The 25443-nt window shown below is 37.3% G+C and overlaps 1 protein-coding gene across 2 annotated transcripts in view; it reads right to left on the minus strand.

Annotated features, from left to right (window-relative positions):
- The window catches only part of LOC145671330 (calpain-7-like), an 89607-nt gene extending 65496 nt beyond the window's left edge, over positions 1–24111 (minus strand). Inside the window, exons 1-4 of one of the 2 annotated variants that reach the window (XM_081740338.1) lie at positions 23975–24111; positions 10960–11175; positions 2543–2700; positions 370–583 (exon numbers count right to left, since the gene is read on the minus strand). In XM_081740338.1, coding sequence (XP_081596464.1) covers positions 370–583; positions 2543–2700; positions 10960–11173 — 586 coding nt within the window. In that variant the 5' untranslated portion in view covers positions 11174–11175; positions 23975–24111. The other variant, XM_081740339.1, reaches the window with a different exon arrangement.
- Between the last annotated feature and the right edge of the window lie 1332 nt (positions 24112–25443).

Consider the following 25443-nt stretch of genomic DNA (forward strand, 5'->3'; position numbering starts at 1 on the left):
CACACACACACACACACACACACACACACACAAAAAATCAAAATTACTGTGTGATAACACTGAGGTATGAGAAACAAACGTAGATGCAAAATTGTAACAAGTTACATTTTAAAGTGATCTGTTATTGTCCAAGCCGAAACATAATTTACGGTATTGGGTAACATTCTTACTTTTTATTTCATAACGTGGTTACTGTAATTCATCCTTCCAAATAAAGTGATCGCCGAGACGAAGAGAGCAGTGTAACTCCTGAAATATAGATGTGTAACAAATGCTTCACAATGGAACTAACGAGAGGGTACTATATATTCGGTACTATAAAGGTATTTATTTATTTTATTTTATTTTTATTATGATTATTTTACATACCTTGCACGCCTGCAACATTACTTGCTCGTACAGATAATGTTCCAGTTTCAGGTACTGTGCTAAGTTTTGGCTGGACTACTGATGATGCGGAAAGAGAAGAGCTTCCTGCCTCAGCTTGTTGGTTGATTCCTTTTAACTCTTCGGCTCTTTCAAGCGCTTGCTTAGCTAACTCTGTTAATTTATTTTGTAAATCCGTTTCCTGAACAGACTTTCGCTGAAACAAACACAAAATAGATCTCTGTCATTCATTCTCTCGTGTTTACAGCATACAGCACAAAATCAAGAACATGAAAATCAATGGAAATGCACAAGAAGGCACGAAAAATAAATATTACATTACGTGGAAAACGTCTCGCATTCATTAACCTAGCAATAAACTACTAATTTGCATTCATTAACCTTGCAATAAACTACTAGCTTTTATTTGTTCACCAGAGCGATTACAAATTAAGAAGTTCAGAAACTCCTGAATTCCCGATACTCAGTTTAGCAACTAATTGAAAATTCGATATGATACTGGACTATCGATGCGACGTCTAACGTTTACCCAAATCTTAAAATTAACCAACACAAACTCTGTACAATCAAATAATGTTCTCTAGAATTTTTTCATCATTAAATTTTTAAGATAAAATATGCATTTTTATTGAAATTAATTTCTGACAATTAGACTGCTTCGGGAAAATGATTATGCGGTTACCGATTGCATTTATTTCGTTGGAGTAATTATAATCCTTTTAAGACGTGGAATTATTGTGAACACTGTTAATAATATATGAACTAATGAAAGGAGGAAACAACCGATTTTTTTAACACACTAGATCCTCTATAGCTGCGAATTCTATAACACGGAAAGTGAGTGGTGTTTAACGCATCGCACGATAAGCACGAGGTTCCGGGTTCGAGTCTCGGTTTAGTAAGTCACTTTCTCACTCTTTGTGCGTTACTGTTAATAATAATTCGTTTTGGCTTATTCTTGGGAAAATTACAAATTACTTTCATAAACAACACACTTTTAAAACAGAAAGTCAGACAATTATAAGCACAGACTCTACTCAGCTTGAAATATTCTTATCAGAGTTCTGAACAACGTAAGTTGCCAATTTCAAAAATTTTTCAACAAATAAAAGGTACAATAACGTTAAATTTGACATGTGACCAAGTATTTGTTTCCAAAAAGAAATAAAAAAAATTACTGTTGGCTCACGCGAATGGATAACAAATGTAGGAATGCTTATGCTTGGTAGAATGAAAATAATAATACAAATGAAACCCACGGATCCACAATGGTGCCCACTACCACCTCACACGACCTGGAATTTCAACAAGAACCCTACGTAAGGGACGGACAACCAACCAGTAAGTCATGTGCCAATACTAAGAAGGAGATTGTAGTTTTCAGAAGTAGGAAACTGTTCGTGTACTAAAGCCACCAGCTCTATACTACAAGTTATATTTGCGTAATTGTTAGGAGAACACATACACAACGACGGATTGAATGTGTTTGGATTTTTTTTTTTTAAACCTATACACTACATGAATAAGTAACAGAGTGCCTACTATTTGCTTGTTCTTAAATTCCAGGTTTTTTCCACGCTTTTTCATGTCTATTTATATCATTTTCCAGGTGTATATGTTTTTAAATAAAGAAAAGATATTGTTAACAACCTCTACCAGAAGGCTAGTTGAGAAAAATGAGCAATAACTAACAAAAACAAGCAGAGTTCTCACCTGTAACTTTCGTGTGATTAATATCTCTTGGTACTATTACATTTTTTTTTTCATTCATTTTGTTTTTACTGCATCAGGAATTCTAAAACTTATAAATTCTGACCAAATATATTAATTTATAGGATTACATGTTAGTGAGAAATCTGAGACCCTATAGATAGTCAGCTCGTATGATGTGCGTACAAATACGTATGAGCAAAACTAACATAATACAGAATGACTATCATCCCATTTCAAAGAACAAAAGTATTGAAAATGCCCTAAGTATTATTAATTACAATCCACATTATGTTTTACGCATCCTGCATATACTACCAATAAAGGATCACAATCAAGGAACCAAAAATTTGATATCTTACAGAAGAACATCAGCGAATAGTTCGACATTGTATGAAACAAAGACGAAAATTTGTTTCAGATAATGAACTCTTACTGAACTTACAGCATTAAGGCAAAGTTCAACAGCTTGTGTATACAAATCCACGGCTTCGTCTTTATTACCAGATTCATCTGCATCTAACGCCTGTGTAAATAAGAAATGAGCTTTCCCGAGCATCTTTTGGCTATTGGACTGAACTTCAGCTACACTCTTTGATACCTCTGAAATAAATAAATAAATAAATAATAATAATAATAATAAAAAAAAAAACGAAATATTTTGCCACATAACATAAATCCACAAATTGAACAAAATAGTTTAATTCTGCACTCCCTTATTCGCTTTTAGATACCATCACTTTTTTTTAACGTAAATTTACAAGAAAAACTTCAGTGCAAAAAACTAAATGTTAAATTTTCTCTGCGTTATTTATAAATATTGTATTTACTATTTATATGTTTATTACTTTTAATAGTACAGTTTCACTAGTCGTCTTAGAACGATCATAGAATCTAGGCTTAAATGTACAAGAATCACAATTGAAACATTGCAGAATAAGAGAAGTGTAAGAATAAATTCCGGAAAATAAACGCAACACTTTGGATAGCTTAAGCACAGACAGTCAAAACGAGATCTCATTGAGTCTCATTATGAAACGAAGATGCGAAGACACACCTCATTCAAATATTACTGGCCAAGTACACACTAACAACATAAAAGAAAAATATTAGCTCTTTCGTAGCTAAGCGGTTACTGTACGCGCCTTTGGCGTAGGAGACCCTGGTCCCATTCCCAGTGGTAGCTCATGTGGTTCGGATTCCACGTTAATCAATAGGTCCCGTCTCATATAGCCGTGCTGTTGAAAGGGTCGTTAAACTCAAAATCAACTCAACTCAGAAGAAAAGTACCGTAATTCTATAAAATAAAAGACAAATTCCGACCAAAGTATATATTATTTATTAAATTAGAATTAGTGGTGTTCAGATAAAAGTATTGTAATTTTAACGCTGCATAGTATTAATACAGATTTTCAATTTTAATGTATTTTGCTCGGGCTTTGATACGCGACTTGCAAATCCAGAGAAAATACTTTCGTTCAAGTCACTTTGAACATACGAATCAATTTCTTATCTTATCCTTTCTACTGTAGTAAGAATTAACTGAACGATCAACAATAATCGGATTTCCATTGGCTTCCCTGGAAGAATTTTTAAGACACAGGTGAGTAAAAAACGTTTAATGCGAAAATAGCCCAGTAAAATTAGAATTTAAAAAATTTCAAACAAGCTGGATTATTGTGAAGATCTTTATTTTTTGATGTTCTCAGCATATCCTGAAAAGAAGCCGTGACATTTTTTGGAGGGCAGTTGGTGAGTGGTAGGGAAGATTCTAGCCTTTTTTGCAATGATCTCGAAAAATTATCAATGATTCGAGGGAGAAAGTTAGGAGAAAAATTTTAGTTCATAAAATTCTACACACATAAAAGAAAATGGTTCTTAAGCTTTTTTTTTTCTTCGTAGAATCTATCTTTCAAAGATATAGACTGAATTGTGTCTGAACAGAAATACTACACACCACTATAATCCTATATATAAAAATGAATGTTTGTTTGCTTATTTGTCCTCTTTACAAATCCAAGTCATTTGTATGACATACTTCTAAGTAAGTACATCGAAGAGATCATAGTCAAAAAGAGGTGGTAGACTATTTACATTTTTATGTATTTTCTGAGGGGGGAGAAGGGGACTCAAGAGGAAAAGGTGTTTTATCTTATATATATATATATATATATATATATATAAAATGTTTTTCGTTTGTTCGGTATCCAAATCCAGACCGTTTGCTTGGCATACTTGTAAGTAACTGTATCGAAGAGATTACATGTGGAACAGACTGTAGGCCACTTAGATTTTCTGATGCGTATCCTAAGGAAGGAGAAAGATATTTAAAGGGGAAGAGCTGGTCTTAAGATTTATAACAAAAATAGAGTATCTCACGATCTCATGTTAGAAATAATTAACTCTGTTCGTACACTCATTTTTAAATACAAGTGAACATACATTATTGTTTTAGATCGGAAAACAAATATACTGTGTTGGAAAGGCACCTTAGCACCGAGGGGAGTTGGAAATAATCGAAAACAATCAACATTAGTGTTGAATCCACTGTTTCACAGGGCCACGGGGTCAGTAATTTGAAGAGCGACAAGTTTGATGTCATTCAAGTTCAGCCCCCATCTATATAGAGAATGAGAAGGGCTGAAAAAGAAAATGTGAATAAATGACCAAGATTAGTGCTGAATCCAACAGTCCAGATGACGTTTAAGTCCAAGTTTAGCAAAGAATATGTATGTCAGCTTGCCCAGGAATAGGGGCACGTTATTTATACTGATAAAGTAGTTTTTTTTTTTCTTTTCAAACATTTGATTCCTCATTTTCATTGATTATAGCATCATTTATCCGGAGTCCAGAAAAATATTTCAAATAAAATTTACTTATTTTTCCTCCTAGAATCAGAATCCTAAATTAAGAAAAAACAAAAATGCAGGTTCCCATTTAAGTTCTCAAAGTTGGCTCCTATTCCACTTTCACGGGCTAATTTTATCACAGGTAAATTCATTTCCTTTTCAATACATTAACTTTTTATAAAAGTAACCAAGAAAGTGTTGTCGCTTTTTCACTCATCACTTTCGAACATCGATATATCACCTAAGACGTACCTGGAAGATCAAAAGTATTCCCTATCGGCATAGACTACCTTCTGCCAACGTTCTGGAAAGCCATGGATTCTATCGCGGTAGAACGTGGTGGGCCGTGAAGCGAAGAAAGTATCACGTGCATTTTTTACCTCTACTAGAAATTTGAACTTGCGTCCTCTAAGATGATTGTCCAAGGAATGAAACAAGTGATAATCGAACGGTGCAATGTTTGGGGAGTATGGCGGATGCAATACTGTTTGCCATCCAAGACATAGAATGGTGTCCCGGCCCGGGTCATCCTAACCACGTGGGGGCTTAGTGTTGTTCTGTAACAGGAGGACCCCTTTGCGATTCAGAAGTACTGGCTCCAGAGTTTTGAGTTCTTCTTTAACACAGGTCAACTGCTGACAGGACACAGTTGCATTAATGCTCTGACCAGCTGGTAGCAGTTCTCGATACACGATGCTGCAAGCAGTCCACCAAACACACAGGAGGACCTTCTTCTAGTGCAATGCTGGTTTCGGCTGTTTTGGAACCGGTTCATGGGATGCTAACCAATGATGACGGCGCAGTGGAGCTTCGTACAGGTCCCACTTCTCATCACATGTCAACAACCTGTCCAGAAACGGCTCCTTCCTAAGATGAGATAGCAAAGAAACACAGGTGTCTGCTCGCGTTGCCTTCTGGCCCGGAGTCAAATCATGTATGACTCATCGACCCAACTTATAGTGCTTCCCAAGTTAATGGAAGTGTTGCCGAATGGTTTATCCACTCACACTGAATTGTAGTCCCAGTCGTTACATGTCTGGCCTCAATTGCTGCCTGAAGATCTTCATTTTGTACATGTGTTGGTCTTCCGGTACGTAGTGCATCTTCGGGTTGTTGAGTTGATTTTAGTTTAGCGTCCCTTTCAGCAGCGAGGCTATATGAGACGTGGACCTACTGATTAACGTGGAATCCGAACCACATGAGCTCCCGCCGGGAATCGAACCCGGGTCTCCCACGCCAAAGGCGCGTACGCTAACCGCTTAGCCACGGAGGAGCTCCTGCATCTTCGGGTGTTTCGTCACCGTCTTTAACTTGTTACAGCACCGCTGCACTGTCTGCATAGTCACGACACCCTCACCAAAGGCCTGGCATATTGTCTACCCCGCTGCAGCGTCGTTTGACCCCAACTTGAACTCATACAGCATGTACCCCCATATGATGCTCTGTGGAGGTCCCATCTCCATTCGCATTCAACTCACGGTGTGAGTGCTAATTGAATATAGACTTCCACAAAAAGCGAAAGAACTTTCTTAGTTACCTTATACTTCGTTTCTTCCGTTCGATGAAGATTTTTGCCGTATACCTGTTCTAGATATTTTTCAGTTTTAAGTTAAAAACCTCATCGTATTTCTGTTCAGATATAATTCAATCTATATCTTTGAAACGATTGATTTTATTTATTTATTTATTTGTTTGTTTTCTTTTTTTAAGTCTAAGGACTTTATTATTAATGTTATTTCAACTATTAATATTAGTTATTATAATGTTATTTCAAATATTAGTCTTTATGTTATTTCAACTTCTGTCAGAAGTACCGATATCAGAGTAATTGCTAATAGCTGGTAAAGGATACACACTCAATCACAATCTCAAACTCTCTCTCTCTCCTCTTCAAAGGCCTATGCCTTGCCTTTGCAGCTATAGCTTTCAGTCTTCCGCAGGCCTTTTCACTTCCATGTAGGAAAAACATTTCATCTTATTGATCACATTTTTAAAACAAGATGTTCTCGGTCGTCCCCTCGTCTTCTTTCCCAAGATCTTGTCTTCGAAAATGTTTTAGAGAAAGGCATCATGTCTGAGTAAATGTCCAATTAGCTTGCATTGCGTACTTCTATTAATTTAAAGTTGCTGTCTTCCCATACCTACTTCCTGCAGTACCATCTTGTTGCTCTTCCCGTCGGTCCAAGTAGTTCTTGCAATTCTCCAAATTATATTTACATTGTGTCGAGCTGACGTTTTTGTTGTTTTGCTAATGTCCAGGTTTCACACCCATACGTCCAGAAACTCCAAACGAAGATTTTTGGAAATTTCTTCTTGGAGTGGATATTAATAAGCTTATTAAAGAAGTACTTTTCATTCTGGAAATTGTTCTTGCCCAGTGCTATCGCTATGATATATTGAATAACTCAAATATTTTTTCAAGGAGGCATGTTCAATACTGTTTGAGAAATAAAAACTTTATTTTACTTTTCTCTCTCAGGAAAGTTTTACAAGAAAGCATAATTCTAACCATATGTTACCAGTTTAATAGCAAATAAAAGTTATTAATAAAGAGGTCAGCGAGCATCGGTACAATTTAAAAGAATTTTTAATCTCCGTATAGGCCAGATCTTTTGTATTTTTCAGTTAACGATATCAGTTTGACTTTAATTCATTTTGTCCGAATGAGATCTCACAATCCTGTCTTTCTATGAATAACAAAGGTTTTCGAAATGATGTTGAGGCATCGTTGTACTGAATTTTCCTTTTCAACATAAACGTGTGTTTTGGTACATCTGCGAGAGTGTTACTACATACTGAAAAATTCAGTAGACTAGTCGGTTGGACTGGAGTTCAGCATTCCTTTCAGCACCGAGGCTATTGTAAGCTTCTGTTCACAAAACCCTTTCGGAGACTAAGATAAAAAGTTCATACGGATTTGTGGGGAAAAGTGCATACTTTCAGACGTATGGCTGCCCAAACTCAGGAAAACGCTAAATTTCATTCATCAGTCGCTATTTCGAATTCGAGGAAGTGTGGATGGCGGTCGTTATCACCGTAAAGGAAGTCTCACATACACAATCCAGAAATGCATATTTCAACAGTGTCCAATGTATGTGCAGCGTATAATTCCCAGACATGCTCTGGACCGAATTTGCAGATATACTCTGTCTTTATGGTTGGCACAAAGTTGGCATGATAAGCCACGACAGCAGGAACACGGAATGCTTCGGCAGATGTCGGAAATGTTAAGGAAAGTCAGCACCACGGTCTCTCCATGTTCGAGGAAACGTGTGCTGCTATATTTTGTTTCACGCTTACAAATGGAGAAAAAAAAAAAAAAGTGAAGTATACCGTGACGAAATACATTGAATACATCGTAGCACGCGTTATTTCGAATACAAGAAATCGTGGAGCTGACGGTTCCTAACACTTTCGACTTTCCGCCGAAGCTTTCCGTGTCTACTGTTATCAAGGCTTACCTCATACCTTTTTTGGACTAATCTTCAAATCAGGGCATATCTGAAAACTCTGTTGAGAACGTATCTCGGATTCATATCCTGCAGGAAATCCCCTGTACATTCATGACATGTGCATTTCTGAATTGGGCATGATTTTCCTTGACTCGCGATAGTATCATTTATGACGAAGTTAAAAAAATAACAATAATAGCTTTTTAATAGGCCACCACCATTTCCATTGGCGTAAAACGCTCTCCTTTTAATGTTTTAAAATACAGTACACGCTTTACTTTCTTACCTGCAATACTTTTGAATAAAACTTTCTGTATTTGGAGTACAATAAAACATTAGCACCAAACAATAATTAAACATTAATGTAATATCTCGGCATTCTGAATATACACCTAATATAAACAAGTAAACATATACCTTAATTTAGTACCTCTTTGACTATTTGCAGTCAACACACCTAACTTACTTTTTCTGTAATACAGAGGTTGTTCAGTCTACATTTGATCAATTTCGACTTGTCCGTAAGTGCTTGATGTGTTTCCCTTAATTCCTAACAATAGCCCGACAGCGTAATTTCCACTGTAATGGGCTTCTCTGAAGAACTGGGAGGGGAATCTTGTCCCATTCCCTCTGCACAGCTTTCCAAAGTCCTTCCACAGTTGTCACATGCAGTTTTCCCAAAGCCCGCTTCAGCAATCCAAATCCACAATAGTCCATAGGACTTGCATCTGGAGATTTAACAGGTACCTCATTGAAAGGTATCACCTGTATACCACTTGCCTCCTCCATCTCCCTGTAGAATGCGAGGGACGATCGTGAAGTATGTGATGAGGCCTTGTCCATGTGAATGCACACCAGACTGGCGTCATTTCCGTACATTGTTGGAATCTCATGCTCGTAGATCGGTCGCATGATCTGCTCCTGAAAATACTGAAAATTTATTTTGCAGTTCTTCGCCACCCTACGAACCTTCAGTTTACCTCGGTGACAGTAGCCAGTAACGACCATGAATCCTTTTGGGAAAGACACGGACCCACCTTCTGAAGTTCTTGGCGCCTTTCTCTCGGTACATGATGGCTCTAGGTTTGCCGCAGTTGGAAAGGTAAATCCATGCTTCATCGAGCGTTACGACGTACATCCACCTTTGTTTTGCCAGATGCCGTTCGTACAGCTTCCGGGCGTTATACTTTTGTTCCTTTTGGTGGGCATCCGTGAGAAGATGGCCGCGAGCTTTCATGACTTTTTCCAGCTTGAGTTGATGGTGTAACGTCCGGCTCACAGTCCCCTAAGACACGTCAAGACGATTAGCCATACACTTCGTGTTAGCGGATTTTCTTGCATTGCCATTTTGCGAAGTTTCCTCAGCATGGTGGAGGTGGCCTTGGTGCATTCCCGCTTCCTAGGCAACTTCGTTGGTGATCCAAATGGTGAAGCTTCGTTGCCCTTGTGCTTTTTAATAACATTTTTTATTCCACATAAACTGATGTTGCAACCATTCTTCTTGCACTGTTTTCTAATGACAGAAACACTAAAGTGGGCGTCATAAAGAACCGTAACATAGCCTTCCCAAAACCGGCTTAGTTTGGGCGGCATTTTGGTCACAGAGCGGAAACCCACACACACTTGGAAACAAATTTAACACAACACTCACAACAATGGTCCTGTTTTGTGCGATATTGTCGTCCGCGCGGAAAAACAACTTCGTTCCCAGGAAGCCACTGCACAACACTACAGGACGCCACGAGCCAGGTCAGGTGAATCCATTCTGCCCGGGAGGGGGAAGGAACGAAATCGGCCAAACGTAAAATTTTTGATTCAATTTGTTCTTTCAAAGCTTTAAGGTTTGATTACTTTTGGGGTTTCTCAAGCTTCTTATCACCATCTTTTTGAATATGCATCAATTGTTTGAGGTGCTTTTTACATGTTCTGTGGGCAATGTAATGCTTGTTAATATGAAAGACTTTTGTGAAATCTGATTGCATTTCCCATGACTCTGTGAAATATAGCAATTTCCCTTATTCTCAGCATATTTTTAAAGCATTTCCCTGATTTATTTTAATTTCCCTGACTCCCTGAATTTTAAGGTCAAAGTGAACCCTCTTAATTCTACTTAGCTAAATTCTGAGCGTGTTTGACTCTGGGCGCGACTTCCCAAACTGTTTCATGACGATGAAAAATGAAATGAAATCTTTGAGTTCTACGTCCCACGGTTATGCCGGTTAGGTTAAAGGAGACGGTGATGATGAGTAATGAATGAAATGATGGAATGAAGAAAGTGGGAGAACCCCGAGGAAACCTACGCACACGGTGTTTGTCCACCACAAAGTTCACTTTGCGGGGGGCTGGGATTGAACCCGGGACCCCAAGCACAAGAGGCTTATGACGATGATAACACCACTGAAAAGTTACTTGTGTTTTATGCTCTCGCAAGAAATCGCGCTCAGAATCAGGAACGCTCCTTATTCAGATATATGGAAAAGCATACATTTTAATGTAAATTACAAGGATAAATCGATATTACCAATTAAAGTCGTAACGTATAATGGAATACTTGTACTTACGCATGGCATCCAACGTCTGTGCACGCCCCTCATATTCCTTAGCTTTAGTGAGCCAGTCATTACAAGGTGTCTGGCGGGACGCCTGTTCCAAAAGTTTGGCTGCCTCTTTGTAAAAGTATGAGGCCACATCCAGTCGACCTGCTCGATCGAAATAGACGCCTCTACTCGCTGAATGATAGGCATTTTTAACAAGAATTTCAGCACTCCAACTCATTACTATCAACGAAAGAAATTACGACAATTAGTTATAATTACTTAACCCTTTTGAGGACCATAACAATTGTTGGCAAAGAGGAAAATATTCTTTTAGTTATTTAAGCGAAAGTTGTGTACATTCTATAAATCATCATCACACGTTCACCTATTCATGATTTGGGACAAACATGTCTCTTGATAAATACGGCATTAAAAAAAAAAATGAAAATAAAAATTAAAAAAGCACAAGCAGTTGTACAAACGATAACTCTTTAATTTTTCTTTATTCCTCTGCACAGTGTTAGCAATTATAATGTTCCTATATTCTTCAAAAATCCAAAAGTAGCTGGTAAAAATTAAACGAAACCAGAATGGGATTACAAAACTATTATAAAGCAATTTATACTCAAGCTTACTTAGGTGCTTCCTGTATCTTTAACAGCTAATACATGAAAACTGAAACATTTTAAATGATCAACTACAATTTTAGGACAGTTTAAAAAATGAGACAACAATATCCCTTGGTTGTGAAGGGGTTAAAAAATGTAAACAGCTATTAAATTTTTCAAACTCACCTCCATGTTTTCTAAATGAAAACAATTAAGTAAGCGAAAAAATGAAATGAAATCTTTGAGTTTTACGTCCCACGATTATGCCGGTTAGGCTAAAGGAGCGGTGATTATGAGAAATGAATGAAATGGTGGAATGAAGAAAGTGGGAAGAAACGGAAGAATCCCGAGAAAACCCACGAGCACGGTGTTTGTCCACCACAAAGTCCACACATGGCGCGAGCTGAAATCGAACCAGGGACCCCAAGCACCGGAGATGAACGCTCTACCACTGAGCCACCGCGCCCCCCAATTAAGCAGAGCAGGATTTAGGTTTGGTGGGGTCCTAAGCTATTGAAAGTAATGGGGCCCTTTATGTTTCCTAATGAATGTAGGCGTCCTATATACAGAAATGAAGGAACTAGTGATATTTTAAAACTTAGGCTAGCAGAAGGGGACCCGTTACTTACATCACAGGACTTACACAACACGAAGCACTGTTGCTATATGTAGATTTTTATCTTAGATATTTACAGTTTCTCTTATATTTTGGAAATGTAAATCCAGCTTTCTCCTTTATTTTAGGGAGGCCCTCAAAAGAGTGGGGCCCTAAGCTATATCTTGTTTAGCTTATACGTAAATCCGACACTCCAATTAAGTAAGCGAATAAGCATATTAAGTGACTTACACGCATCTACGGGCTTTTTAAGTATTAACATATGTAAAGAACAGGAACACGTTAATAAAATCTTTAGGAAACATAACAATTAGATATATTTCTTGTCTTTTCGTTATTATTATTTTATAGATACTATACTAATCTTTGTGTTCCAACAGTGATGATCCACTACTCATTAACTGCCCACTGATATTTCAAGCATAATGTAAGAATGCCTTTCGTCAGAATCAATTCTAAGCTAAACAGTGAAAAGTTAGATTCTTTAATTTTAAAATATAAAATTCAATAGCAATAACCAACAACTCAGAGTCGAAGTAGCTCGGTATTTCACCAAATAACGGAAAACATTTTATTAATGTACTGACAATTAAGTTCGCGAAATGGGGCCGCGGTGGCTCAGTGGTAGAGCGTTCACCTCTGGTGCTTGGGGTCCCAGGTTCAAACCCTGCTCCCGCCAAGTGAACTGTGTGGTGGACAAACACCGTGTGCGTGGGTTTTCTCGGGGTTCTCCCGTTTCCTCCCACTTTCTTCATTCCACCATTTCATTCATCTCTCATCATCACCGTCTCTTTTAGCCTAACCGGCATTAACGTGGGACGTAAAACTCAAAAATTTCATTTTTTTAAAGTTCGCGAACTCGCCACCTGTGACTGAGGGCAGCACTACACAAGCAGCTTTATATTTTTTCAGAAGCCTATTATTTCAGTGTCTTACAGCAGTGTTTGCGTTGACGGGTGGCGGTTTCGTGCTGAGTGGCGTTCACTGTTTGTGCTTGTGTGTTCTTAGTGAAAACGTCTGAGCTGGAACTAGAGCAACGAACAAACGTGAAATTTTTGGTGAATCTAGAAAAGAAGGATGATGAAATACTGGAATATGGTTAGGTTAGAATGCCATGAAGAAGTCAGCAATATACAAATGGGTTAAATAATTTTTGGAGGGAACAACTGACTGATCACTGGAGGGTACGGTGAGTCGAACAGATGCAAACATTTCCAAAATTCACTGACGCAGTATCCTCGAAATTTCTACATTGACTTCTGTCCTCAGCAAACTGGATCCAGTTTTTACTTTGTATTCTCATTTCTGCGAGATTCATCTTAACTGTCCTCCCATCTGCGTCTAGGCGTTCCTAATGGTCTTTTTCCGATTGGATTACCAGTTAAAATTTTGAAAGCGGTCTTACTTTTTTCTATTCTGGCTACATGACCTGCCCGTCTGAATCTCATAGACTTTATGAATCTAACCATGTCAGGTACACTTATTAAATTATGTACTTCCTCGTTATGAAGTTTCCGCCATTTCCCATTCCTGTCTTCTTTGGTCGGAATTTGCACTTCTGGATTCTATTCTCAAATACTTTCAGTCTGCGTCATTCCCTCAGAGTAGGCAATGATGTTTTGCAACCATGTACAGTACAACAGGCATAATTATCGTGCTATATACTTAAGCTTAAAATTCCTTGCTAGAATTCGCGCAGACAAAAGAATTTGGACTGAATAATAACATGAATTTCGTGCTTTCTCTCAATTTAGTATATACTAGGGATGGCCAATTCCGGAATTTTTACTTTCCGGAATCCGGAAAGTAAAATCGGAAAATTCCGGATTTCGGAAAAATTCCGGAATTCGGAAAAATTCCGGATTTCGGAAAAATTCCGGAATTCGGAAAAATTCCGGAATTCGGAAAAATTCCGGAATTCGGAAAAATTCCGGAATTCGGAAAAATTCCGGAATTCAGAAAAAATCCGGAATTCGGAAAAATTCCGGAATTCGGAAAAAATCCGTATTTCGGAAAAATTCCGGAATTCGGAAAAAATCCGTATTTCGGAAAAATTCCGGAATTCGGAAAAATTCCGGATTTCGGAAAAAATCCGGAATTCGGAAAAATTCCGGAATTCGGAAAAATTATTTTTTCTTTTTGTAATCCTAAGAATTTTGTTCAAATGCAAACGAACAAATTTCCTTTTTGTAATCCTAAGAATGTATGATGCAAGTTAAGCTGAAACTTATATCTTAAAGTATACACTACTCAATCTTCCCATGGTTAATGAGATGTAGTCCAAAAGTACGATGTACTCCTAATATTTAATTTTTGTTTTACTGTGATATTGTCCAGAGGTAAGACATATATTACACTGAGATAAACAACTTGACATAATGAAGATGTTATCATACGTAGTTTTCCAGAAAATCGTGAGAAACGATTTTTTATGAAGTTAAAATATGCGTCGCTTGTTGCCAGTGTAATGCAATTGATAACTTTTATGCTGGAATAGTCTTCTTCTTCTTCTTCTTCTTCTTCTTCTTCTTATTATTATTATTATTATTATTATTATTATTATTATTATTAATCGTTTATGTACTGTAAAAGAAAAATATGAACCGTTAAGTAGTATATTTTATCTTGTTTTTTGATATCTTCTAACAGTAATAACAAATTGCTTGTAAATACGCAATGATTATCAAGGACAATGGCATATTAATGTAAGGACTACTCTGCAGACTAGCAATAAACAATAAACAATAACATAAACAATAGTCCCAAAAAAAAAGTAACTAACTTGGGCACGTCAGAATATTCGCGAGAATATAGGGACGCATTGAGACTAGCAAAAAACGTGGTGTTATTATTACTCAAAGGGCCGTACGATGGAGGCTTTAACGTTAATGTTAATGGCACCAATGAGCACTTACTTGCTCTAATGGTTAACCTCACTTTTGAGATGATTCTTAGAAGTGGGCGTGTTGGCATGCAGTTGGAGTACTAACGATTTGCGTCACTATCGAACACTAACGTAGCACTAGCGACGTTTAAAGTCGAAATTGGAGTCTGACATAAGTGGCTTGTCAACTTCACGGACATTATATTTTCCTTGAATGCGAGAATTTTGCGCCCTACCACAAAAATAGGAAAAAATGCACTCGCAATATATTTGCACTGGAATGTTTGCGCCCTACCCCAAAAAGAGGGGAAAATGCGCCGGCTATATATTTGCACTGGGATGTTAGCGCCCTACAATTCAACTTATTATTGTATTGTGTAAAGTAACTTCCACTCGCACTTGAACTAGGCTTGCCTCTCATCGTCTCAGTGAGTTACTCCATCCGTTATAATATTCCGAACAAATGAAAAAAAAATACAATTTTAGTTCACTAAAGGGCAATCCATACAAATACAATTTTTCATTATACTACAAAATTTACAATAAACGTATAAATGACTGATATATAATTATTTATTAATATAATCAAAGAGTATAATTTAATCTACAAAAGGCTGTTTGGCTCTACCCAGATATCTCTGTTCACAATCCTTGAGAGTTGTTTGCTTTTCAGGACACAAAATATAGAAAAGAAAATGTAAAGTGAATGTAAAATCAGTTCAGTAATATTATCAAGAAAACTATGTACAGTGTGTTTACTTGCTGGAATTACACTTCAAACACACAATTGCGTTCAGTCGTTCTTTCAGGAAAAATGTTCCGGGGGGCACATTTAGTATTCCGGAGGGGGGTCACTGCTGGTACTATTCTATTTATTATTATATTATAGACGTATTATTTTGGTCTCCTCCGAGGGGGCACTCTGAGAGCTCTGGGGAGGCCAGTGTTCCCCCAAAATCATCTCTGGAAGAAGCAGTGATTGCGTTGATCCGTTGTGTTCTTTTGGCTTATATTGAAGTTTATTCTCCCCTTATATAGCCACAATGAAAATAAATCACAAATGGCATGGTTGTGGGGGGAGGATTGTTTATGCTGTAATGTCAGCCCCTCCGAGGAAATGCGTAAGCTCCAATAGGTTCTTTTATTTCGCAGGTCTCAAACTTCCCGGTGGAGGTACATCGCAGGCGCAATTTTCCCTGTTCTTGAGGTAGGGCGCAAATTTCCCAGACGCAAAATTCTCGACACCGTTCGAATGACCTCGGAAGACTATATCTTTTTCAATACTTTTTTATAATTTTTTACTCGAGATTTCTTCATAGCTTCTTATTAAAATACTTACTAATATATCCTCATTTTATTGTCCTAACCAATCAATATGGGTATGTTGTCAGTAAAATATTTAGATTGATCGAGCCTCTGGTGTGTAACCACAGTATCATGCCCCCATTAGAAATCTTGGCTAAACGAATCAATATATGTTGCCAATAAAATAGTTTAGAATGATTGAGCCCCTGGTAAATAACCATAGTATTTCGTGACAGACCCCCCCCCTTCCTATTACCATATTCTAGCTACGTGCCTGACTCAGCTAAATCTCTACATTCTTTACCAAGCACACATTTTCTAAAGCGGAAAATGCTCTCTAAATACCTAAGCTCATTATTTTCAGCAGATGCACAAACTGGGTAACATGCTATCTACATGAATGTTATATATGTCGATTACTGGAAACCGCTTCTCGCTATCTATTACCATATTTACTATATAATGATTAACGTTAAAACCGGAAATGGTTGATTTGTACCGCTTCCGGTTTGAATATTACATTCATCAGGGAACTCGATTCTTAACTATTGACTCTGTACATCATGGCCAAAATTGATTGGTAATCCATCAGATAGTTCTTGAGACTGTTTGTTTCACTGACGGACAGAATGAATATATGGCTATAGAGTTTTGATAAACTAAATTCGTTAATGAGTGATGATGGAACAAATATAAGAAAGGGAACCAAGAGTACCACCGGGAAAATTTTCGAACACAAAATTAGCCATCGAAAACCCACATGTCCTGGGTTAGAATACCATAGATGAAAACTCTACCACTGAGTCATCAATCACCCGCTTATTAGTTTTGTTAACTATTATATTAATATAAATTAATGAATGCCTGCTTATGTTAATTATTGAACAATTACATTGTATACTTCGTAAAGTCAATTTGTATTTACTGTACATACAGTGAGCGCAGAAAGTGTTCGTACACCTATGCTATTGAAACGAAAATGCCTGCGAAAAAGAAACAGAAAATTTAAGAAGTGTAATAACACACACAATATGAATAATGAAAACTAAGCTTTATGAATATATCAATAAAGAACCACAAAGACAAGTTTAATGGTCAGAAAGTAAATAAATTCCGTAGAAAATATATAGAGTAGACGCAAAAAGTGATCGTACACCTGACGTACGAATACGAAACAAAGATACCACAACTGGGGTTCACTAGTATTCACCTGAGTATACACCTCTGTATAGCATGACGAGTAACAGAATGAGTTTAGTTGTGAATAGGATTGAAAAAACTGCACGGTGGGCTGTCGAAATGGGAAGCAACCGAACAGAAACAAATGAGGAGACAAGAAAAGTAATTATTAAAGTGCATAAGAAGGGTAAGTCTTTGAGAAAGATAGCAAACCTCAGGGGCAGATCCAGAGGGGGGCGATCGGGGCCATCGCCCCCCCCCCACATGAGGAAACTTTCTTATTTTATATATAAATAAACCCATCCATAACAAGTTTGGAGCTCTTAAAAGTAGCAGTATTACTGCCGACCGCCCCTTCCCCAGAAGTCCGTCCTGGATCCGCCCCTGTATAGAGTAGCCACAATCGAGTATTTTCCGCTGTATGTTTGGAGTCGTTGTCTTGCTGAACAATAAATTGTTTTCAAGAACCATCTTCTGCCCACTAGTATGGAGATATTCCTTTAATATGTTAATATACACTTTGTAGATCATCACTCCATCGATAAGGTGGAGACGACCCACTCCTGAGGCACTCATACAACCCCAGACGAGCACGGACCCTCCTCCGTGTCTTACTTTAGAGACGAGATTTTGAGGATTCATCTCTGTATTCACCTTGCGCCATACCATACGCCTCCCATTGGACTCGATAAAATTAAATTTATTTTCGTCCGAAAATATGACCCTATTCCAGAAAGAAGCCTGATCCCTTATCTTTATACTCTTTTTCAAACTTTAGTCTCTTTATACGATTTGTCTTGTTCACCCAGAACATTTTCCTGGCTATCCGACCATGATACCCTGCAAATATTCCGCACTGTACTGGCTGATACTTTAACACCGCGTGTTTCCAGATCCGTTGCCAATTGCACAGCACTACTTTTTGGAACCTTTTTTCTTTCCCTAATAATGTAACGTTTAACTTGTTCACTCAACACTCTTGGTCTTCGAGTTCTTTTTTTATTATTTTTTTTATGGTTTCGCACAGTGATAGAAACATTATACATCGCAATTATTGTTTGTACTGTTGAACAAGGCCTGTCTGCAAGGTTTGCCAGGGGCGGATCCAGGACGGACTTCTGGGGGGGGGGCGGTCGGCGGTAATACTGCTACTTTTAAGAGCTCCAAACTTGTTATGGATGGGTTTATTTATGTATAAAATAAGAGTTTCCTCTTGTGGGGGGGGGGGGGCGATTGCCCCCTCTGGACCCGCCCCTGACTCTATAATACCTTGAAACAGCTTCGCACACCTCCCCAATCCCCAGACATGAACCCCATAGAACATCTATGATCTGTTCTGGAGACAAGAATCAGAAGGCACAGCTTGTCTACTAAAGAAGGCCTAAGAAAAGCTATTCAAGAAGAATGGGACATAATCAGTCCCGAAGCTACAGAACTACGAACTACTACAGGTGAAATCAATGCCACGAAGATTACAGACAATCATTAACGCACAGGGTAATCCCACAAAATATTAAATAACGTAATATACTTTATAAGCATTAATTCAAGCATAAGTGTACGGTGACTTTTTGCGTTTACAAAAAAGGAATTCTCTCTTTTCTTCTGAACAAAACAGTGATTGTGTTTGTTTGGCCTTTCTCTTGTATATAGAAATAAAATGTATGAATGTGTAGTCTTAATTCTGGTTATATATATATTTTTCCACCTCCCGTTCTCATGCTAGCTGTTTTCAATATAAACTATGCACGGTGTACGAACACTTTCTGCGCTCACTGTAGGTATGTTGACAATAAGCGAATGTTATTAGAATATTTGTTGAGATTTATTTTCCTTCACTGCCTTTCGCCTGATTAAAAAGTAGTTTGCAGTGCTTTGGAGCAGCTGCAGGTGGGAACGCGATAATGTTTGAGACATACCGGCGACTTTTTTGTGTGTGAAAATAAGATCTTTCTCATAAAGTAGTAAATAACTGCAGTAGCAATTGTCTACGTAAATGATAAAGACATATCCAACTACAAGAAATTAATACAGTATATATAGCCTATTCATTATTGTGTTTCTCTTTTAACAACTACTAGCTAAGGATGGCCAATTCCAGAATTTTTACTTTCCGGAATCCGGAAAGTAAAATCGGAAAAATTCCGGATCTCGGAAAAATTCCGGATTTTTTCTGAATTCCGGAATTTTTCCGAATTCCGGAATTTTTCTAAATTCCGGATTTTTTCCGAATGTCGGAATTTTTCCGAAATCCGGAATTTTTCCGAATGTCGGAATTTTTCCGAAATCCGGAATTTTTCCGAAATCCGGATTTTTTCTGAATTCCGGAATTTTTCCGAATTCCGGATTTTTTCCGAATGTCGGAATTTTTCCGAAATCCGGAATTTTTCCGAATTCCGGAATTTTTCCGAATTCCGGAATTTTTCCGAATTCCGGAAAGTAAATTTTCCGATTCCGGAAAACAAAATTTCCGGAATCCGGATTCCGGAAAATTTTGGCCATCCCTAGTATATACACACATACTAATATTATATTGTTTTAAGTTGTGTTTAAGCGCCTTCTAGCCAAACTTGAAGAATTTGTTGGAAAAATGCGTCCCTTTCTTCCGCACCAATGCTCCAAATTGTTCCACGAATTTTGAACATAGCATCTCTTAGTACAAGAAGATAGCAGATAGTCAAGTGATTACTACAAAAACAGGTTTAGTATACTCATTAGGGTGGACCCCTTTATAATGGCAGAAACTTAAGTTCAAGGTAGAGACTAAGGCACCACCCTTATTTATTCTCTTGGTAAGAGAAGTGTTCTGTGTAAATTTCATTCCTGTATCTTACTTAGAAGGCAGTGTTCCAAATGCCATGAAGCTTTGAGCCTTTTAAACAGGGGGATTTTAAGTGAATTGGAAGGATCAAAACATAATATAAATATTTTACTAAACATATTTTCTAGAGTGTGATATCGACATGCCAGCTTTAGTAGGCTTTTATTCTATTTTAAACCAAAATGCATAGTCCATGTTTTGAACCTGTGTTTACTACCGTATTATCAAAACTTTATTTTATATAATTTTTTAAAGAACGTTGTGAGCCGTAATAAAATATTTTTGCCGTCCCAGGGGACAATTCACTTTTGCCATCAAATTCGACATTAATTCTTCAGTAAAACTTCGTTGGAACCGGGAACAATAATTACATTTTTTTAAACAAAAAAACAAAATTCCGAGATTTTCAAAAATCCACATTCTTCAGCACTCCCCAACCCCTCAATTAAAGGAACTGAAATTTTACCTCGTGCATTATATCATCAAATGTAACTAACTGGAAGGGTGCCAAAACATTTTGGTTTAAGTTAAGTTTTTTGAACTAATCTAGTAGTCCTACACTAATAGATTAAGCTATCTTAATTAGTTTAAATAACTGGTTATGGATACCTCATATAAGAATGCAATAATAATATATTCTTACAACGTACCACTGTTAGTTGTAACAACTATATAAAGATCTGCATAGAAAAATAATTTAACCCTCTGCCTTGACGAAAATTGTCCGCTTGAGCAATTGAAATATTGGCGAAGAAACACGAACTGAAAGACATTACAGGTGAGTCATATTATTATTATTGCAAATGTGTTTTATACACTCAATAAGTAATTAATACTCTTATTTTAGTTTAACGCTAGAACTGAGCGCTCTACCAGTGAGCCACTACGGCCCCGTCCTTTCGTTAGCTTTTCAATTATGAATATATTGGTTGAAGAATATTTTCGTATACTAACTATAGTATCGTATAGAGAGCCCTGAAAGAAACAAAGGAAATTCCTATTAGAAAAAATGTCTGAAATGCATGGTTACTGGTTGCCGATGAAAGGAAAATACTGTTTAAACTATCTAGCTTGAAAAGTATGAGACTTAACAAAAGTGGTTGAAGAAATTAGACAGGAACTAGCGCAAGTACTATATAAATAGTCATGTTTAACAATCGTGTACTACTTGCACAACAATTACTATAAAGGATATCCGTGTATGAGGAAAACAAAGGCGTATGCAAATGCAGAGCCTAAACTTCATATATATATATTAAATGATATTATTATAATATACTAATAAAACACATCAAACTTCTTATATTGAAGTGTCCTCCCCCTCCCCAGTAAATACCGAAATAACGCTTCTGCTAAACACCATGTAACTTCACACTGTTAGTGCATTTGACTTAAGCATCATGAAAATCAGTGATGCCAAGTTCCCTCCAACCTTTCTAAAAAATATCTCTAATACTCGAAAAATATCCGTACGATCACTGTAAAGGGTGGGGAAAAAAGACAGGCCTCATTATAAGTACAGTGAAGATACTAGGAGATGGTACACAGGGTCATATCTTTCGATCATGCATAATATTGTATTATTCTACACATGGTCTATACTTATAAACACGAACACGTGCTATTTATTTACAAACACGACGTGCTCTCCTACTACAAGAAGCAAACGACAGGAATCATCATCAGGTCGTGTGTGAGAAAAGGAACACTAGCAATACCGCTCTCCAGATGAGGGTATACAACACCATGTAAGGTCTCCATCGACATCAGTTTCGGATAGTCAAATCCCCTCTATTAGCTTGCATGGAGCTCTGACAGATCAACCTAATCCCTGCCCGCTTAGCTTGCCTGGAGCTATGCGGAACAACGATCACTCATTGCTTGCCTGAAGCACTGAGAATTCCCAAAATATTTTCACTTAGCTTGCCTGGAAGTCTGTGGAATTCTTTCCTTAGACACCTGGACTTAGGAAGACCAATTTAACCAACACAACAGGGCTGCCAGTGCGGTAGTGCGTCCGTAGGGAAGAGATGGGACAGTAACGGTGGGTATACACATCAACAAGGATAGCACAAACACTATATATAGCATAAAAAAGATGACGGCTATTTCCCAAATCCATTGATGGTTCTGGAATCCGTATTGTGACTTACAGTGAGCCGTTGTAAACCACTTCGTTTACGCGTATACCCACCATCGCTGACACGCCTGTTCGATACGGACACACCCCTCGCTACTGCTCGGGCTCCTCTACTGCGCTCCCGCTATGACTCCTTTGTTACATAGGATTAGTGCTTTTTAATGGTCACTTGGCACAAATTGACTCGTGTTTGTGCACTGTAGTTTTCATGCTAGATGTCCACACTGTATTTATATTCAACACAGTTACAATTAATGAACTATAATCACTACAAGTGAGCCAGAGTCACTATCAAGTGATTTAGGGGCGAAACTAAATAATACCCACATAAAAATACTTTGTTTACGTGTTAGATTATATGCATTTCTACGTTATTATGGACATTGTAGTTAATATCCCACTTTTCTCAATTGCTTACACATTGGTGTTTTAAAGTAGGCCTACCATGACATATTACTTTCGTAAATTTCACGTATATAAGGATTCCTTAAATCTAACACTTCCGCAGTGTACAGAAGCTGTACCGGTACTTTATGTTTACAAGTGGGGTGCTACTAGTATGAAACCAATGACAAATGCTATTGAAATTCATATACCTATTGCCAAACTCCACTTGTTTAACTATTCTTGCTTACGAGTATATCCACCGTCGCTGAAGCTCCTGCTCCCTTCGGATGCAACCCAGCGCTGAACCCCAAGCTTCGCCCTGCCTTACTCAGGTAGAATTCGTGGTTGGTTTGTTTCTCGCAATGTAATTTCTTAACCATATATCCGGGCTCCGTATTTTATACGGAAATCCCAAAAGAATTGTAATTTTTCAACAGCTACTTCTGATGACCCCCTTGAATTTTATCTATGGCAAGTAGGATATTTTCATGTTGCTCAGTGCAAATAATTTAGAAGGCAATAAGAAGGAAATTAGTGAAAGAATTATAATTTTTCAACAACTATTTCGAGTGATATCTCAAAAGTCAACTAGCACAATATTTCTATCGTCGATATACATCTCACTGGTAAGAACAAAACATGTTTCGGTTATTTACAGGCTGGTTTATTAAATTATTACAAATTTCTGTAAATGTAACATGTAGATCCATATAGTAAATCAGCGCCCACCGTTGTTCACCGCACAAGAATTCCTGTTCGCATTACGTACAAAAGCTTATTAATACATCGTACGTATATTTGCTCTTTAATACTATATCGACTATTATATCGTATCAACTGACGTATACTACCAATTATAGATTTTTTAAAAGTATACCTGTGAAATTTCAATATCAAAAACAATAGAGGTTTATCTATCACTACTTTCTGCCGATCGGCGGTCAATATACACCCTGTTGGTAGCTCTTGCAACAAGTCATCGTAAAATACTAGTTATCTGCCTTCAAGTTCTCACTGACAAGATTCAATAATTATTTACTAAACGTGTGTCAAAATCTACTTCACTTCATATTACGTCCATTACTCACTCATTACACACCTTTGTTTTATTACGTAAGTAATAGTCGATTGCAAATTCTATTACTGGAATACTTTGCTACCATAATCACACTGAGTGGCCATGTTTCTTTGCACTGAGCTGGGAAGAGAGAGTAACGGAAGTAGTTCTCAGGTCTATGGTTTTGGTCAGTTTTAAACCAAATATACCATTATCATAATGGTTACTCATGTTAACTACTGCTTCGGAGTTACAGATCATTTTGCTCTTTGACAATAGAGCAAAGCCTAAATTATAAACATGAGAGCTAAATATTGGGCGCAGCTTCAGAATATTCACTCAAATTAAAAACCTTCAAGTTAAGAATGAAGATAAAATAGAAGATGAAATTAAGTATAACACTAACGGAATTAATTGACTTACCCCTTTAATGACACGTAGCCTAAATTATAACATTTTCATTAACAAAGAACATGCTGCCAGCCCTCAAAACTATATACGCAATTTACTATCATCATATTTGCGCTGATGCCGACTATGTAACGGAAATTATACGTAATGGTTAGGAAAAACAATCTAAAGTACGAACTATTAATTTGCCGGTAATTTTCAATAGCAACTACCAGTAGCGTACCCATGAATTTATTTAGGGGGGTCCAAACTAAATATGAGGGTATTTTATATTAAAATTCCTAAAATTGACCCTAAAATTAGGCTAAATTTACACAAAAGTCGAAATTTCGGGGGGTCCGGACCCCCAGGATCCACACCCTGCGTACGTCCCTGGCAACTACCTATTTTCACTTAATAGCTTATGGGCCACAGTGGCTTAGTGATAGAGCGTTCACCTCTGGTGCATGGGGTCCGTGGTACAAACCATAAGCTTAGTTAGGAATTTTCTGCTGGGGGCAGACTGACATATTTTGCTTGGTAGGTGGCCATCTTATAGGTGGCATTTTTATTTTTAGTGAAAAAGTTGGGGAGAAACGCCCCACATAGCTCCGCCTATGGTTCAATCCCAGCTCGCGTCAAGTGTGCTTTGTGGTGAACAAACGCTGTGTGCGTGGGTTTTCTCGGAGTTGTCCCGTTTCTTTCCACTTTCTTAATTACATTTCATTCATTTCTCATCATCACAGTCTTCTTTAACCTACATGACATGGGACGCAAAACTGAAAGATTTCATTTCTTAATAACTTATATCTTACTCATTGCATCCATCATGAATAATTATGTTAATCTTATACACACATTTCAATTTTCATATTGCTCTTTTTCTAAGGAAGTCTAAAAAATCATTATTAGACATTCTTTTACATATAAACCAAAAATCGTTCAGTTATCAAACAGGAATTTATTAAAAAAAAGAAACTAATGAAACTATTGTAAGTCAGCACCTGTCAAAATGAAGGATTATCTTAATTAAAAAAAAAAAGAAATCAGATAGTGTCACATAATTAGCTGTCACTCAAGTGACGCTGCTCAGTTGATATAAATATTTTCTTTTAGTATTA

Source organism: Thermobia domestica, chromosome 15, assembly GCF_964235325.1.
Source record: "Thermobia domestica chromosome 15, izTheDome1.hap1.1, whole genome shotgun sequence".
NCBI lineage: Eukaryota > Metazoa > Arthropoda > Insecta > Zygentoma > Lepismatidae > Thermobia > Thermobia domestica.